Source organism: Acartia tonsa, chromosome 4 (genome assembly GCF_053477335.1).
Source record: "Acartia tonsa isolate MP-2025a chromosome 4, ASM5347733v1, whole genome shotgun sequence".
In the NCBI taxonomy this organism is placed as follows: domain Eukaryota; kingdom Metazoa; phylum Arthropoda; class Copepoda; order Calanoida; family Acartiidae; genus Acartia; species Acartia tonsa.
Window position 1 is genome coordinate 17,460,461 of NC_137263.1, and position 16,217 is coordinate 17,476,677.

The 16,217-nt window shown below is 33.2% G+C and overlaps 4 protein-coding genes across 5 annotated transcripts in view; 3 read left to right on the forward strand and 1 right to left on the reverse strand.

The window, feature by feature from the left end:
* Nucleotides 1-2,467, reverse strand: part of LOC145317983 (innexin shaking-B-like) — a 106,345-nt gene extending 103,878 nt beyond the window's left edge. Inside the window, exon 1 of the mRNA XM_080159278.1 lies at nt 2,296-2,467. The gene's annotated coding sequence lies outside the window, so the exon portion shown is untranslated. The remainder of the gene's footprint in view (nt 1-2,295) is intronic.
* A 7,382-nt stretch (nt 2,468-9,849) lies between these two features.
* LOC145317992 (ribonuclease H1-like) lies at nt 9,850-11,831 on the forward strand. 2 transcript variants are annotated; one of them, XR_013879171.1, is made up of 3 exons: nt 9,850-10,147; nt 10,307-10,716; nt 10,974-11,831. XR_013879171.1 is itself a non-coding variant. In XM_080159299.1 (2 exons), exons 1-2 carry the CDS (start codon nt 9,893-9,895, stop codon nt 10,511-10,513), a joined length of 462 nt encoding a protein of 153 aa, XP_080015425.1. In that variant the 5' UTR covers nt 9,850-9,892; the 3' UTR covers nt 10,514-11,831. The 2 variants fall into 2 exon arrangements, 1 of the variants encoding a protein (XP_080015425.1); XM_080159299.1 differs by having other exon boundaries at nt 10,307-11,831.
* On the forward strand, nt 11,802-14,342 carry LOC145317991 (GTPase KRas-like). Its single transcript, XM_080159297.1, has 3 exons — nt 11,802-11,895; nt 12,184-12,956; nt 13,255-14,342. The coding sequence occupies exons 2-3, from the start codon at nt 12,828-12,830 to the stop codon at nt 13,690-13,692; spliced, it is 567 nt and encodes a 188-aa protein (XP_080015423.1). The 5' UTR covers nt 11,802-11,895; nt 12,184-12,827; the 3' UTR covers nt 13,693-14,342.
* Nucleotides 14,293-16,216, forward strand: thoc6 (THO complex subunit 6). Its single transcript, XM_080159296.1, has 4 exons — nt 14,293-14,555; nt 14,762-15,106; nt 15,588-15,849; nt 15,999-16,216. The coding sequence occupies exons 1-4, from the start codon at nt 14,350-14,352 to the stop codon at nt 16,179-16,181; spliced, it is 996 nt and encodes a 331-aa protein (XP_080015422.1). The 5' UTR covers nt 14,293-14,349; the 3' UTR covers nt 16,182-16,216.
* Nucleotide 16,217: the final 1 nt, after the last annotated feature.

Consider the following 16,217-nt stretch of genomic DNA (forward strand, 5'->3'; position numbering starts at 1 on the left):
TAACAAACATTTTACTTGTATTTATTTGACTGTTCTTGTAATCCTAGTATATAAAGTACTATATTTTTTGTCTGAAGCTTAAAATTTCAATAACTTCTAGAGTGATTGAGTTCTCCTTTATAGGAAAGCTTCAAATAGGTCATGGAATGGTTTCAGAGTATATTAACTTTTGATTTAATCCTTGGGATCGTTTTAGGCTCCTTTTCTGTCCACTATCTAACTCTTACAGAATACAGATCCCCCTAGAAGCTAGGAGCACACTCGCTAGTAATATACAATTCAGCTACAGTATATATGGATGTTGTCATCCTTGTTTTATAATATCCCTCAATAGTAGTCCAAACACTTGAATGCACGCTCAACAATTTTTTTTTATTTCTTTCAATGTTGCTTTTTGCATCCTCTTCTGTATATTGAAAATATGAAAATGCACGCGTCGTTTACACAAAATAAATTTTTAAGGGAAAAAAAGAGATTGGCTGAACATTGTTGTATTAAATTTTTCTTGTTGGCTGTGAAAAGAAAATGGATATATTATTACTTGGATGTTACACCAGATTTTTTTGTTCTTTAATAAAGTGAAACTTGTAGCGGACTAAAATAACGATACCTTCCTTTCCATCCCTTTACCCCATTCCCCCCTCCTACAGGATGAACAAACTAAACCAAAAATCGAGCTCCATGTTAGCAACCTTAAGTGACGACAATTTTTCCCCTGTCATAATATCCACGTAAATTCTACATCCATTGAAAAGAGTTTTTACTCTATTCCCTTACATAAAAAAGTTTTGCATGAAACCTGGATTTTTCTTTTCTTTCACAACTATCAGGGAAAGTGATCAGACTTTTTGTTGTGTGAATATACAATCGATCAAACTTTAGATAACCTTTTATGTCATGGAAAGAAAACATGTAGGAATCTTCTTTTTTATATTATAAATATATACTATGTACATGCATACATACATATATCTGTACAATAACACTTACATTCATCTTACATACACTTATAGGCTTTACTGAGTATTGTATGTTTAATCTAGGCATAATATTTATATGCAGATCCGCAAAACCAAGTAGAAACCACCATTACCTTTTAAAACCCTAAGTTTTTCATATTAAAGGATATATTATTATTTGGATGATACAACATATTTTCATGTTTTCTAATAACGAGAAACTCGCAGCTGGCTAAGATAACGATACCCCCCATCCACCCTCTATACCCTATCCCTCCCCTCCTACTGGATGAACGAACTAACTAGTGAATGAGGTCCATATTAGCAAGCTAAATTGACGACAAATTTTCCCCTGTCATAATATCCACGTATATCTTATATCCATTGTAGAAACAAACATAACTTTTCAATGCCCTAATTTTTTTACATTTTGTATCCATTTACTGGCATTTAAACATAATCTATATAGCAAATTGATACACTTACCACACAATTATCTACATTTATTAATAATTTTGGTGAGTTTGCCAATAGAAAATATTGTTTGATTTATTTGCAAAAAAAATAAAGTTTGCAGTTCTTGATTGAAAATAAATTGACAATCAGATTGTATGTACATGAGGATAGTAATTAATCAAATGCTTAAAGCTAAGAAGATATTAAAAGTGGATTACATGAATGAGATTAATAATCTAGATCTACCAGTTCATTATAAAGATACATATCATACATACACACAAATATATATAGATATATTTACATATTATATATATTTTTATAGAATAAATATATAGTTAATTTTGTAATATAAATGATCACAAATAAAAATTTAAAATCGCAAGAAAATATCACGGAAAAAATGTCATATCCACTTAAATTATGTTCTGTTTTTTTTAAATAAAAAATGTCATAAAAATGAAGAAAGACTTACTGCAGAGCCTTAACTTAATAAATATAAATGTTCAACTATAAAATTCTTTTCACATTTCTCCTTTAACATACACATATAACCCCATTCTTTATGGTCCTTTATAATATATTTTCTTTTTTTTCTTTCACAATAAAGGGCAGAACAAATATCCATTGCTTTGTTATAAAAAAAAGTTTGGCATGATTGTTTATATTAGTACACAGCTAAACATGGGCATACACACAAATACGGAAGCTAAATCTGCCTTATACTGTTTCAAAAATTTGGTGGATATGATTTTTGCTTTACTTATTGCATATCTTGATAATTTATTAATAATTTCACTGGTAAACTAACACACTTTAGGAAATAAGATATCATCTATGAATATTTTGATGTTTTTGTTTTGAACCTAAAATGAATTACCTGAAAGAGTACACTATTAAGAAGTACAATGATAAGAGGATGGTGCACTGTACAAACAAGTTGGAACTACTGATGGTGCTGTTATTGTATGTGTGTGTTTGTGTGTGTGTATGTGTGTGTGTGTAAGTGTTCCCGGCCTGTATGGGCACCCTGGAGGTCACACTACAAAGATGAGGCTGAGTGTACCACTGTTAAACCACCGCCACCACCACCACACAGAGGCTGCCAAAACTCGCAGCCTCAACTACCCAACCTCGGCCATAATATACAACTCATCTCATCTTCAACATTCCCCAATTCCATTAACTCCTCTCCCGTCTTACAAACATACTTTTTCTCCCCGCGAATCTTCCCTATCCTGAGGGACAGTCATCTACTTCTCCCTTAGAAGACCCCCAACAGTTTTTGTCCCTCTGCCAACGCCACCTCTATCCTAATTGACACCCGACCATGCCCTTTTAATGGATGCCTTACTTCCCATGTCTTTTGTGGACACCCTTGGAATTCACACCTTCCCAAAATTTTAACTTTTTCAAGATATTGTCATTATTAAGCCAATAAGTTACTTTTAAAGTAACTTTAATTACAAACAAATCATTAATTATTGACAAAATAGGTCAAAAACAGACTTAGTGTAAAATATATTATACATTTTCTAAACAACTTATGTTTCAATTGTAGTTTTGAGTATTGTTTCTCTATCTTAAGATAACTCTTTCCCCTCTTTTCTCTCAATCATCCCTCCTCCTTCTTATTTTTTGTAGCTTCTCTCTTGAAGACCTTCAAAATGTTACAAATGTTTGGCATGCCCACTTCCACTTGAATTCCTTCTCTTTTCACTCACACTACTCTGCCATATATAATGCCTTCCTACTTGAGCTCAATTTTTCTATCTTGTGTGTCCCGTCCCTTTCCATCTTTATACTCATTTTTTTATGTTCTATATATGGATTTCTTTTGGTATTGTTGTCTCCTCTTCAGGAAGAGACATAAACGGAAAAGAGAGTGAATGTATATTTATAAATGTGGGAGAAAAATAAAAAAAATATATATATTTGGAGGATCTCGATATTCTAAACTGATCCTATTTAATATATGTGTGGTCGGGCCAGCGTAGAAATATTTACATACTCAACAATTTTATCTGTCCTCATTATGCCTTTAAGTTTGCCGCATAGAATTCTCAAATTTTAAGAAAATACATCCAAACAACATCCGAGCAATTAAATTAAAAGAGGGTGGGTCAGAGATAAAGCTGCAAGGGGCTGGGGGGAGGGGGCTCAACGGCTGCATTTCAATATTGGCTTCTGACCCTCAACTAGTTTTAATGTCAAGCAATTTACATCTGATGGCTGACTACATTGTAGCTACTTTTAGAAATAGAGGAACAAGGATGACAACATTTACAAGTAAGAAAGGACAAAAATTGTGGAAGGACTTTGGGATCAAAAGATATAAGACGATGGCTGATAAATTGATGAACATCCCCAATGATGGTACACAAAATTACCCATTTTGTAGATTACCATTAGTGGTTGAAACTCAACTAAATGACAAACAATAAGACTTTTGGGACCAGTGTAATAAACAGCTCTATGTCCCCTCCCTCCTTATGAAGGACTAACGAATAAAGTGAGTTATGGAGCAGATATTCAGAGTTATAAAAAATAGGTATATGTATTGGTCTTTTTTAGCATGACAGACAGACTAACGGACCAAGTACATTATTTACTGAATGTGTTCATTGGTAAAGGGAACTGTCACAAAAATTATGAAACACATTCCATATTTATAAATAATAGGAAAACGTCCATAAAAGTGAAGCACAACAAAATAGATGGTCAGACAAACAAACAGTAACAATTCTAGACTAATAATTCAATTAGCATTCAAGATTATAGAAGTCTGACAGATTCCTTATAGATATAAATCATTTGAAAAATTGTTGTAAAAATATATAAGAAATTAATTAGTTTTAAATAACCAGACATACTTTTTGGTAATAATTATAGAGTTGCTATGCTTTCTAAATTCTACCTACCTTTTACAGGCACCATCATGCGGAGTTTGAAATCGATAGGACGATTCTAAAAGGAAAAAAGAGTTAGGAGTCGACGGACGTATGGACCGACCCTAATTATAGAAAATCCTTGCTTTCAAAATGTAGGTAGAGTAGAGAGCGCAAATTTGAGTTCGTATTAGCTTATAAGTAGCGAAGCTATTCTATAAATCGAAATATTCGTCCGTCCGTCTGTCAGAGACAGAAAGGGGGAAACGTGATTTTCTCGGCTCCTATAAAAGATAGACACCTGAAATTTTCAGGGATTATATATGTTACCATTCTTCATATTTTCACCAAGTTTCATCATCATTCGTCAATTAATGGGGGTGCTAAATGGAATACTACATTTTTAAGTTTTCTCAACTACTTTTCAAGATAGACGGCTGAAATTTTCAGGGATTGAATACTTTGATATTCTGCAAACTTTTATGAAGTTTTATTGAGATTTGCATATTGGTTGGGGTGCTAGTCCGATTCCTAGATTTGTAAGTTTTTATGATTTTCTTTACTCATATTCGAGAAAGACGGCTGATATTTTTAGGGATCAAATAAGTTTACAATTTACATATCCCCACATAGTTTCATTAAGATTTGCTTATTGGTTAAGGTGCTAGATCGATTCCTAGATTTTCACATTATAAATCTTACAAGGTTTCGTGATTTTTTTTGGTTTAATGTTTTTTATAAAACTACTCTGTAGTTCATTTTTCCGAAAATTCATCCATAATTTTTTAGCTTCGCTACTTATGGATGTTGTCATCCTTGTTTTAAGACTGTTTTGAGCTTAAAATCAAACTAGCCGATGGTCTAGTAAAGCTCTGCTTTTTAGAAAATATACAATATACATGGTCATATATTAATATTTTTCGTTTAAAAGGGTTGTGACAGTCCTCCTGTAAAATACGCCCTAACGAAAATGTAGAAGCTGAGACGTAATTGTAGCAAGAATGACAACATCCATAAAAGAAACGCTCTGAAACGGTAGGAAAGACGAGCATAAACACTTGTAAAGAACATAAATCAGAAAAATCAGAACATAAATGTACAAATGTCGAATCGAAATTGTAAGTTAATTTTTTTTGAAAAACTGCTTGAATATAGGATAATGTATAAGGACATACTTACGTTTTAGGACTTGATTATAGAGATGCCTCGCTTAAAACATTGTACTTTGTTGTTCTAGGAATCAGAATTCCAAAAATCAGATCAACCGGATATTTTTATCACATACAAATTTTAGTAGTGCGAATGGGGCGCTTGTCCAATATTATGGTATGGAGATCGCTCTTCTATGAGTACTACTAAAAATCCTACTTTTACTGCAATACACATAGACATTCTCATCGTCAGTTCGCCATTTTAGAATGCTTATCCCTCTATTCCCACAAGTATAATACGAATTTGGTTGAGCCTGTGGTAGCTCAACAAAGACCCACGCGAGGTATTATATTACTTTAAACTAAGAATAAATGGTTGGTTATGGTATTCGATCTGTATTATATAAGTATATTAAGCACTCAAGAAGGAAGATGGTTTTATAAAGTGTATTTACATTACAAGTGAATAAGTTAAGTATTAAAATATTTACAGGATAAGTGATAATAATCATAAGTAGTGTAGGACAGAAAAGTGCCCCAAGTCCTAAGCATTGAATTGTGCTAAGTGTTAGAGTTCTAACATAAGGCCTAAGCTCAATTCATGCTAAGTACTGAGGGTCCTAAATTTAAACTACAATGCATGCCAAACAACTAAGTCATTACCTTTAAAGCCAGAAGAACTTGATGGTTAGAGAGTCAATAAATAACTGAGATATTTTAAGAGGTGCAAGCTATAACATCAACTATTAATAAGGATCTAAGCACTTGTCTGTTTAATTAAGTGTCTGTATGTTAAACTTGTGACGTAAATCAAACTATGGTTGTAGGCATACATACTTGAACTAAGTGGTTACATGGTTACTTTAACAATAAACATAATGTTTTAATAAACATATAACAATAATAAATCACATACAATTTACCATGATTAGGCTAGCATTACCCATATATGGTATTATATTGGTAAAGATAGGCTAATAAATACTTAAAAGCATATAAAAGGTGCCTCGGGGCTAGCTAGAGTAATTGTATCTCATGCCTGAGTTGCGCTCGATAATTGCCGTGGCACGTCAATCAAATATTCAGATTCTACTTTTATATGGTGTAAAATTTATATTAAACATAGGTGGATAGACTAGATGCGAAGCATTTCTGTAAGAGTCTCATTCGTACGTTCAAAGAATTTTGAAAATTGGGGATCGCATCTCCAATTTATTGTTAAAAAAGTTAAAAATCGACATATTTAAAATGGACGTACGGACATTTTGGTAACTATTATAGAGTTGTTACGCTTTCCAAATTTTACCAAACTACCACAGGAATCACAATGCAAAGTTTTAATTTAACATGCCTAAATTAACGAAAAAAGCTATCTGTTCCAGACGTACGGACGGACGAACGGACCGATCCTAATTACAGAAAAGCTTCGTTTTTAAAAAGATTTGCACTAGGGGTAAGGTTGATGTTTTTTTGTTTGTTTTTTGAGGGGTTGGGTGTTAAAATCCTGATCTTGTGCGTGGGGAGTCTATTGAGGACGGGACACGCCACGAGATTTTATTTTAGTATACCTCTGAACATATCATGCTTAGTGTTGTGTATGATTATATATGGACAAACGCCATTCAGTTCAGACAACCAACCCTTTCATTTCATTACATTTGTATGGAAGTCCTAACTGTGGATGATAATGAGGTAACAGCATTAGGAACCATTTTTAAGGTTTTAGAGATTCGAACCTATCGCCAAATAAAAAATGAGTAGAGTTTTAATCCACAGTCGCTGGTTAAATGAAGCGTGGTGGATAACCTAAAACTCACATTTTTATAAAAATATATTTATTCTACTATTTTCATAGCTTTTAAATAATTCTTCTTATATGTAAGATTAAATTGGTGTGTGTGATGATTAAAGAAATTGCAAAATCAGGTAATTCAATTTTTGTGTGTGTGTTTTAGATGTCCAAAGCAAGCATAAGAACAATGATAAATACCAAAAAAATGGCTTGTAATAGTTTTAAATTTTTTAGCCTGGAGCCGCGACTAGTAGCCAGAGTCACTTGGTAATTTTTTTTGGATCCATAGCGGCAGCGTACCTGCCCAAAAAACGGTTGCTCCACGTCGCTGCTTGGCTTTTATAAGCATCATACAATGAAAGAGAAACAGGCAGAAATACAGAGACGTAGTGTAGATGTAGAATGAGATAGAGAAAATAGAGATATGGGGGGGGGGGAGAGTCAGAGAGAAAAAAAGAAATATTAAGATGGTTGGAGATAAAAGAAAAGTCTTTTTGTGGCGGAGTTTTCTTGAAACAAATTACATAATATTTTTATCTGATAGATTCTGTCCGACAAGAAATTTGTGTGAAATATTGGTTTTATATCAATCTATCATATATCTTTTATTAATAGTGGCTACTCCCCTATGCCCAGTTCACAAACAACTTGAAGAGGTCGACCGATATATTCTGTAGGTCAACCTAAACAAGTACAACTAACACATGCCTTTATAGAATCGGTCAACCTATAGCTTCTTTATGTAGACCTAAAATTTCCAGAGGTCGACCTTTGTCTTTTGTGAACTAGGCTCTAGATATTCGGCCTCAAGGGGCACATGAGGAAAGTGGATGGGAGGTCAACCCTCCACTTTGCACTTTAGTTTTAAAAAGTGAACAAAAAATATTAGAGAGGAGGCCCGGGATATTTTTTACTGGTCCTCGTGACTTCAATAGATTTGCATGTGTGAAGATCACCCCCCCCCCCCACACACACACAAAAATAAAATTACTTCTACCAATCCCCCGTCAAGAAATGATTTTGATTTCCTAGGGATAAATCTGGACATATCATCTTAAAATCCGATACTTTATAATTACATAGATTTAAAGAAGGAGCCTATTTTGAGTCCAGGTGACCAATTGGAACATGGGCAACTATTCATTATGTAAAATTTAAAAAAAATGAGTTCGGGTGTATTCCAATTTCATACGAGGTAGGGGAAAGGAAGATATTTTTAAGATAGGGGGGGGGGGGCACTTTCACTCCTGAAGTTGGATGGTGGCAATGAACGATAAGCGACGTATTCGATACGGACGGACAGCCTGATCCTAAATGTAGAAAAGGGGTTCGCTCCGGTTTTCTAACTAAAAATGAGAAATTAGGTTATTGCAGTGATTCTTCAGCTTTATTTTATTGTACGATTTATATTTAGAAATAATAGTAATAAATATATTATGTTTTAAGGTTCTATATAATATTTATTATCTCAATTTTTAAAATCCTTACATTTAAATTAAATAAATTACTTATTTCGATGGGAGAACAATAAAATAACGAATCATGTTATGTTAGAAATAATTAAACCAATGAGAGTTAACTAAATTTACAAACGGACGAATGGCGTTCCTGAAATTTAAGTTGACCAATAGGAAGCTAGAATTATCCTATATTAAATATATAAATGTCGTCTTTGCATATTTGAACCAATGAGAGCGCAGATGTGTACAGGAAGAATGGCGGCTCCTAGCAGCTAAACTGAGCTGTGTCAACAACAAATAAAACACAGGCCAAGCCTTTTACTCAAGATGAATCATGTTTTAAACTTTATTTTTATTTTGATTAAGAAATTTTTAGTGATTTTATTTACTAATAATTGATTTTTATGTTTTAAAGTTTATATTTCTTAATGTTTCGTAATAAACAAGAAACTATTTTTAGCTTTCTATACAAACGATTACTTAAACCTAATTAAACCAATATATTATTTCTTTGTTATACTCTGAGGTGAGTATTAGTTAACCAATATAATTATATAACCTCAACTGTTCGAATAAGTTAAATCAATGAAAAAAATATGTGAGAAATAAATATTTATTTCATATAATGATATTTTAGCCGGTATTTTTCGTTAGTTTTTAAAGTGCATGCAATAATGTTAGTGATCTAGCTCTGCAATTAACAGTTATTAAAATGTGATGTTATTTTTCAATTTAATGTGGCTTTTATTGCTTTCATTGGTTATTCTATAAAATTGGGTAAAACTTAGATTTTTTTTATTAAAACAACAAAAGATTAAATACTTTTATATTTACTAGCGGCTTCGCCCCTAGCCTCTAGGGGCTTTGCCCCAAGAGGTTTGATCAACTTAATTTTTCGTATTTTAAATAGATTTTAAAAAAAAAGTAAAAAAAAATTTATTTTTTTTTAGAGGGGGGGTATTTTCATTTTTTTTGGGGGGTTGGGGGTGTCCCACCCCCCAAGAAAATAGCTTAAAACCATCACAGGACCAGTAGGTATATTCCCTGAAGAGTAGAGCCCAATCGGTTCAGTGGTTACTGAGATCTTAAGCTTCAGACGGACAGACAGACGGACAGACAGACGGATAGACATCGTTCTACTTTGTATTATAGATATATTAAAGGTATCGAAATTACAGATTTGAAAATGTACGTAGGACGCCACGCCGTTGTGTACACAGATGGTGCTTGTTTCAACAATGGCTACTATGGGGCCAGAGCCGGCGTTGGTGTTTGGTGGGGATACGATCATCCCCTCAACATAAGTGCTCCTGCTCAAGGCAGGCAGACAAATAACAGCGCCGAGATTGAGGCGGCAACAATTGCTGTCACACAGGCTGCTGACTCGGAGCTGGACAGCCTCACAATTATTACGGACAGCGAGTTTCTCATCAACTGCCAGGCAGGATTCGTTAATAAGTTCTATATTTTTTTTATTGGTTTAAGGAACAAGCATTATATAGGTGTATACGATATAGAAAAATAACACTTTGATTATACTACTCTTGTCGTTTATTTTTATTACTATTTCCTAAAGTATTTAACATTATTCCTGAAACAGACACGTTGGGTGCGCAACTGGCAGCGTTACGGTTGGGTTACAGCCGATGGACGTCCAGTTGCCAACAGGAATGAGCTAGAGCAATTAAATCATGAGATTGACTACAGTGGCATAGCTGTCTCATTTGAATTTGTACGTGGTCATGCTGGCCACACAGGTAACATGATGGCGGACCAGCTAGCAAGAAATGGAGCAAACATGCATTAATTTGGAACATCATGATTTCCTACTGAAGTATAAAAAATTTATCTTGTACAGTAGAAAAAATAATCTCTTTTTTTTCTATTCAAGACTCAAGATATCATGCATTAATATGAGATTTTTTTTTTTACAAATCAAACATGTCAGATTTTCATTTCATATACATATACCTTATTTGCCTATTTTTATATTTTTATCGTCCATTTTTCGTGATATATTAACCAAAAATCTGCCTATTTACTACTATTTACTTCAGATGATCTCACGTTATATTTTAAAATATGTGAATCTCTAGCTCAGTAACAATAAGACCTTTGTTTTTCTACAATTTACCATGTCAGATTTTCTCTTTATCTAATATAAGAAAAGTGCATATACCTACCTAATTTTCTATTTTATCTTCCAGTTAACTTGAGTGATATTTTTCTTTAATATATTCACATATTCATTTTCTATAATAACACAGTCATAAGTCGTATACCTTATGTAACTAATATTTGTATTTTTCATCGTTCAGATTTATTTGTGATATTTTTACGAGGTGTCAGGGAATACTAATGCAATTAAGATTTTTATATATTTTTCTTCTATTCACCTAATTTAAATACTATAGTTCTAATGTACTAAAGATTTATGCAACCAGAGTTTAGAAGATACCAAAATAAGTTTTGCTTTAATCTCACACGTCAGATTTTCTATTCATGTTTTTTGTACATTTGATACTCAATTTGATGTACCTATTTACTATCGTGATATTTTTACCTAAGATTCATATAACCACTGTTTACAGTCCGAAATTGTATTCCATATACCACTACCTATTGTATTCTAGTGATATATCTACCTAAGCTCCATGTAGCCACAGTTTTGTGGTTATTTGAACTTATTTATGCTTACAAGTTAACATGTAAAATATCTATTCAAGTACATGTACCCACTCAATGTACCTATTTTTTTTTTTTTACCTAGTGTTACAATTACCATTTTCTATTCATGTACAGTACATTATACATTACTGCTGCAATTTATATTTAATTTAATTTTTTGTCGTTCAAAGATCTTCATTTTCGTTCATCAGTATAATGAACATGATAAATATACTTTTTTTATTATCATGTCATATACCTATCCAATGGTATTTGATACAAGTTATCTTTAGTCATTATGAAGATCTTTTTTTTGCAGCAATACTGATTACATTGAACGAATTTGTATTTTTTTTTTAAATTATCACATTTGGTTCTATTGTGACTGATTAAGTAAAATAGAATATGTTTATTCTTCCAGTGATTTTTGTGTTTGTTTCATTTATATTTTTTTCAGATTTAAAATGAGATGGAATTAACCTAATAACTCAATCCAACTTAGTTTAGAAAATTATTTATGAGGTAAACATGGTTTTTAAATATTTCGTTTAACTTCATCATAAAAAGTAATTTTAATCTATTTAAAGATAAGATTATTTTAATGTTTGAATTTTTTCATACGTAGTCGCGTTTTATTATTTGTTTTAATAAACACTATTTATATTTGTCATTTGAAATTATATTATTATAAGACCGCGGTTGCAATGCCAGGTGCTCAGATCACTTTCTTTTATGCTTGCATAATCTTCTTTGCAAATTTAGAAGTTTTTAGAGCTTGCCTACTTACCTAATTTTTTATTCATCATTTAGGTGTTTGGATATGACATAAGAGTTAAAGGAGCTGAAAGAGACTCAAACATTCAAGAACATAATAGAAATCTATTACATATTTAAGTACCTAATATATATCTTTTTAGTTTCGATTTAAAACTTTTATGACACCTTAAATTATTGATAAGTTTTAATGTATTTTAAAGGAAAGCAGTTTTTAATCTTTGCATAGCATTGCAATATGATCAGCTAAATTCTAAGAATTCTTATCACAACTAGACAACTAAACAAATGCCTATAAAGTGTTATTGTTAGTTGCAAATGCTTGAGTAAGAACTTTAATATTTAGTCTTGCAGTTCAATGTTTATTTAGCGTCAAGAGAATGTGTTCTTTTTTATTTTTAAAATTCTATCTTATTTTGTTTCAGTCAGCCTCAAGATTTAGCACTAAATAATACAAATAATTGTGACTGATAATCAAGGATAAGGGATTTGAGACGTGAAATAGTTAGTAATAGAACCTTAACACAAAATTGGTTGATTTAAAGTTAAGTGAAATACAGTATAGTAGACTCACTTTCTTATCTCTGATCCTTGTCTATATTGAATAACTTTTTAAACTCGTAGATGTTTAAATATTTGCGTTAAAAATTATAAAATATTTCAGACAAAAAAAGAGTAAAATGACTGAATACAAACTGGTGGTGGTTGGTGCTGGTGGTGTAGGCAAATCAGCATTGACAATTCAGTTGATACAAAATCATTTTGTAGACGAATATGACCCCACAATAGAGGACAGCTACAGAAAGCAGGTATGTTTTATTTGTTTGTAACCTTTCTAACCTGTATGGTTTTCATTTACAATGAAGCTTCTAATAGGTCCAGGGAAGTTTTATGCTATTTTGATAGATGATACCTTCACCCTCCCAAGAAATCGCCCATGGGAAGAAATAATAAACCCCAATTTTTTTTCTTTAAAAACTAAATAAGAAGTGGAGGTACGACTTGCTCCCTACTCCCATTTCTTCTAGTGTCTATAGTGACGTAGCCTCTAGTTGATTAAAAAGATTATTTAGTTATACTTAAAGCTTACTGTAAAATATTTTGTAGGTTGTCATTGATGGAGAGACATGTCTACTTGATATCCTGGACACAGCTGGTCAGGAGGAGTACAGCGCCATGAGAGACCAGTACATGCGCACGGGAGAGGGCTTCCTCATTGTGTTTGCTGTCAACAACGCCAAATCATTCGAAGACATCACCGCGTACAGAGAACAGATCAAAAGGGTGAAGGACGCCGAGGAGGTGCCCATGGTGATGGTGGGAAACAAGTGTGATCTTCCAACCAGGAGTATAGACATGCAGCAGGCCAGGGCGGCCGCCACCAACTATGGCATCCCCTTTGTTGAGACGTCAGCCAAAACACGGATGGGCGTGGATGACGCTTTCTACACATTAGTCCGAGAAATCAAAAAAGACAAGGAGCGCAAGAAAAAGGAACGCGAGCCAAGTGGTCCCGGTTGCTTCAAAAGCTGCATTTTGTTATAATTTTATACACGTGACATAATTACATGATTTGTATATTTTAGAAAAATTTGGATCATCTTGTTGCATTCATTCCCCCCGGGATTCTGATCAAATCAGATATTATATATATTTTATGCAAGGACTCTTTTTGCAATGATACGTTTTACAGTTACTGCGAAAAAAAACCCTATAATAATACTATTACTATAATAATTATACTGTATTTTAAAATGTGCATGTTAGTTTATACTCGAATCTACAACTCTGAACTTTATACAAAAAAAATGTAACTTTGTACACTAGTTAATGGTTAATGCACAAAAGTTAACTTGCAAAATGTGTGTGTACAATTTTTTTGAACTTGGACTCAAATGTATTCTTGTAAAGCTCAACAACAAAATTTTGGGACTTTTTATCATTTATCTATTCTATAACTAATGATCATAATCTATTGCAAAGTTTCTATTTTCTATTGACCATTCTGCTTAGATGTTATTTTAGAAATAAATTTTTCCCCTTTTTTACATTATTATATTTAATTTTATAATTTACACAAAATGAACTAAAATTCTGTCTATCTTGCCAGCTTTAACTTTCTTTGTATATTTTACTTGTACCAAAAAATTATGTTTACCGCCAAATAGACTTCAATTGGTTACTTAATTTGTAGATGTAAAAATGCCTGGACTGGAAAGAAATTTGTACACTACCATAACCTGTCAGACAATATCACCGGATGGAGATTTGTATGCCGCATCCACAGAATCTGGGGATGTCAGTGTTGGTAGGATTGCAGACATTCTCTGCTCCAGTGGCGAAGCTGACATGTTCACCTTTCATGGCTTGGATGGGCAGTCCGTATATTCATTGACAAGCACAAATGAGTAAGTTTTTTCATAAGTTTTCCGACGCCAAAAAAAAATTTAAACGGTTACAGATGTCTTATACCTATCGGTCTTTTGATTTTGTCCTCGTAAACGCAATTTTGAATAAAACAGTTTCTTGCCAAATTATTCGGTATTTAATTTAACACAAGCTGTCGTTTTCACACAAAAAAAAACATTGTAAATCTTAAAATTAAATTTTTTAGTTTCTTGTTTGCTGGAGGTAAAGGCCAAGTCCGAGCTTGGCGATGGGAAGATCTGATAAACGACCAAAACATTCAGCCAGCCTTCATCATTCCTATTGGTGATCCCAGGGTCAAGGTGAACTGGCTGGATGTTGACCACGGTGACGTCAATTTTGGCGGCCGGGACAAGCTTCTAGCTGGCTGTGGGGACAACAATGTTTATGTGCTTAACCTTGAAAGATTAAGTGTTGTTGATGTACTGCGAGGACACACAAGCTATGTTCACTGTGTGGCTGCCGCCAACAGTGCGGGAGTTTCAGTGCTGAGCGCATCAGAAGATGGAACTGTAAAATTTTGGGACACCAGGTAATTTTTATTGCTTATTTTACCTGTACATCATTAAATCGATGGAAATATTATTACTTGGATCTTACATCAGATTTTCTCAAATAAAGTAAAACACACAGCGGGCTAAAAAGCGGATTCCCTCCTCTCGTAATGTATGCACGAACTAAACAACAAATAAGTTCCATATTAGCAAGCTAAATTGACGACAATTTTTTCCTTGTCACAATATCCACGTATATTCTACATCCATTATTCATACTTATGGGTTTAAATTTTTGCTTATGAAGTATAAAATCGATTGTTTGAATTATGTAAGTATCAGAAAATAGATATCAATTAAAGCCATTAATTGGAAAATCTCTTATCCTTTTGTTATCCTAGATGAGAATTTCTATTGTGTGTTTGTGAACAGCTGACATGTAATGTGGATGATGTAATAAATATATAAAGTTGTTCTCAGCAACCAAACCCAGAACCAAAAAAACTTAACCTTACTCAGGAAACCTGGAAGCGACGCTGTGTTCACTTGTACACCCCACAACGACGAGGTGACGCGCCGGCCCAAGCTTGGCAAGTTTGTTTCCACTGTGGCCTGCCACGGAGACTGGATGGTGTGTGGGGGCGGTCCTGTCACCTCACTCTGGAACCTGTCTACGAGGATTATGAGCGGGTCAATACCTCCGGTCACAGGAGTTGTGTATGCGGCCAAGATTGTTGAAGACAAGATTTATACAAGTGGACAAAATACAGATCTGTGTGTGGTAAGTTCTTGAAATTTCAAATGATATATCTTTTATTGGTTTGAAAAAATCTTTATCTCTACTATACCTACCTGTCCTATTTTAAAAAAATAGTTTTATAAAACATATTTTAGTCTATATATGAAAAAATGATATTTTGAATATTTTAGAGTAACTACGGCGGTGAATTACTATCAACTGTGAAACTGAACTGTTCCTGTGTGTACAGCCTGGCCCATACAAGCAAGCATAATCTCATCACTGTAGCTGGATCTTCGCCCCATATTCAATTTATAAATACCAACAATCATACTGTAGTTAAATCCTTTAGCTTTCAATCTGTTAAATCTTGACATAGGTAGGTAAAAACTTGCATTTATATTTCAGAT

Coding starts and splice junctions, on each gene's coding strand:
- LOC145317992 (XM_080159299.1), top strand. CDS start 9,893: ATGTACGTAGGACGCCACGCCGTTGTGTACACAGATGGTGCTTGTTTC. Junction 10,148..10,306: donor AGTTTCTCATCAACTGCCAG/GCAGGATTCGTT, acceptor TTCCTGAAACAG/ACACGTTGGGTGCGCAACTG.
- LOC145317991 (XM_080159297.1), top strand. CDS start 12,828: ATGACTGAATACAAACTGGTGGTGGTTGGTGCTGGTGGTGTAGGCAAA. Junction 12,957..13,254: donor AGGACAGCTACAGAAAGCAG/GTATGTTTTATT, acceptor AATATTTTGTAG/GTTGTCATTGATGGAGAGAC.
- thoc6 (XM_080159296.1), top strand. CDS start 14,350: ATGCCTGGACTGGAAAGAAATTTGTACACTACCATAACCTGTCAGACA. Junction 15,107..15,587: donor GTAAAATTTTGGGACACCAG/GTAATTTTTATT, acceptor AACCTTACTCAG/GAAACCTGGAAGCGACGCTG. Junction 15,850..15,998: donor AAAATACAGATCTGTGTGTG/GTAAGTTCTTGA, acceptor TGAATATTTTAG/AGTAACTACGGCGGTGAATT.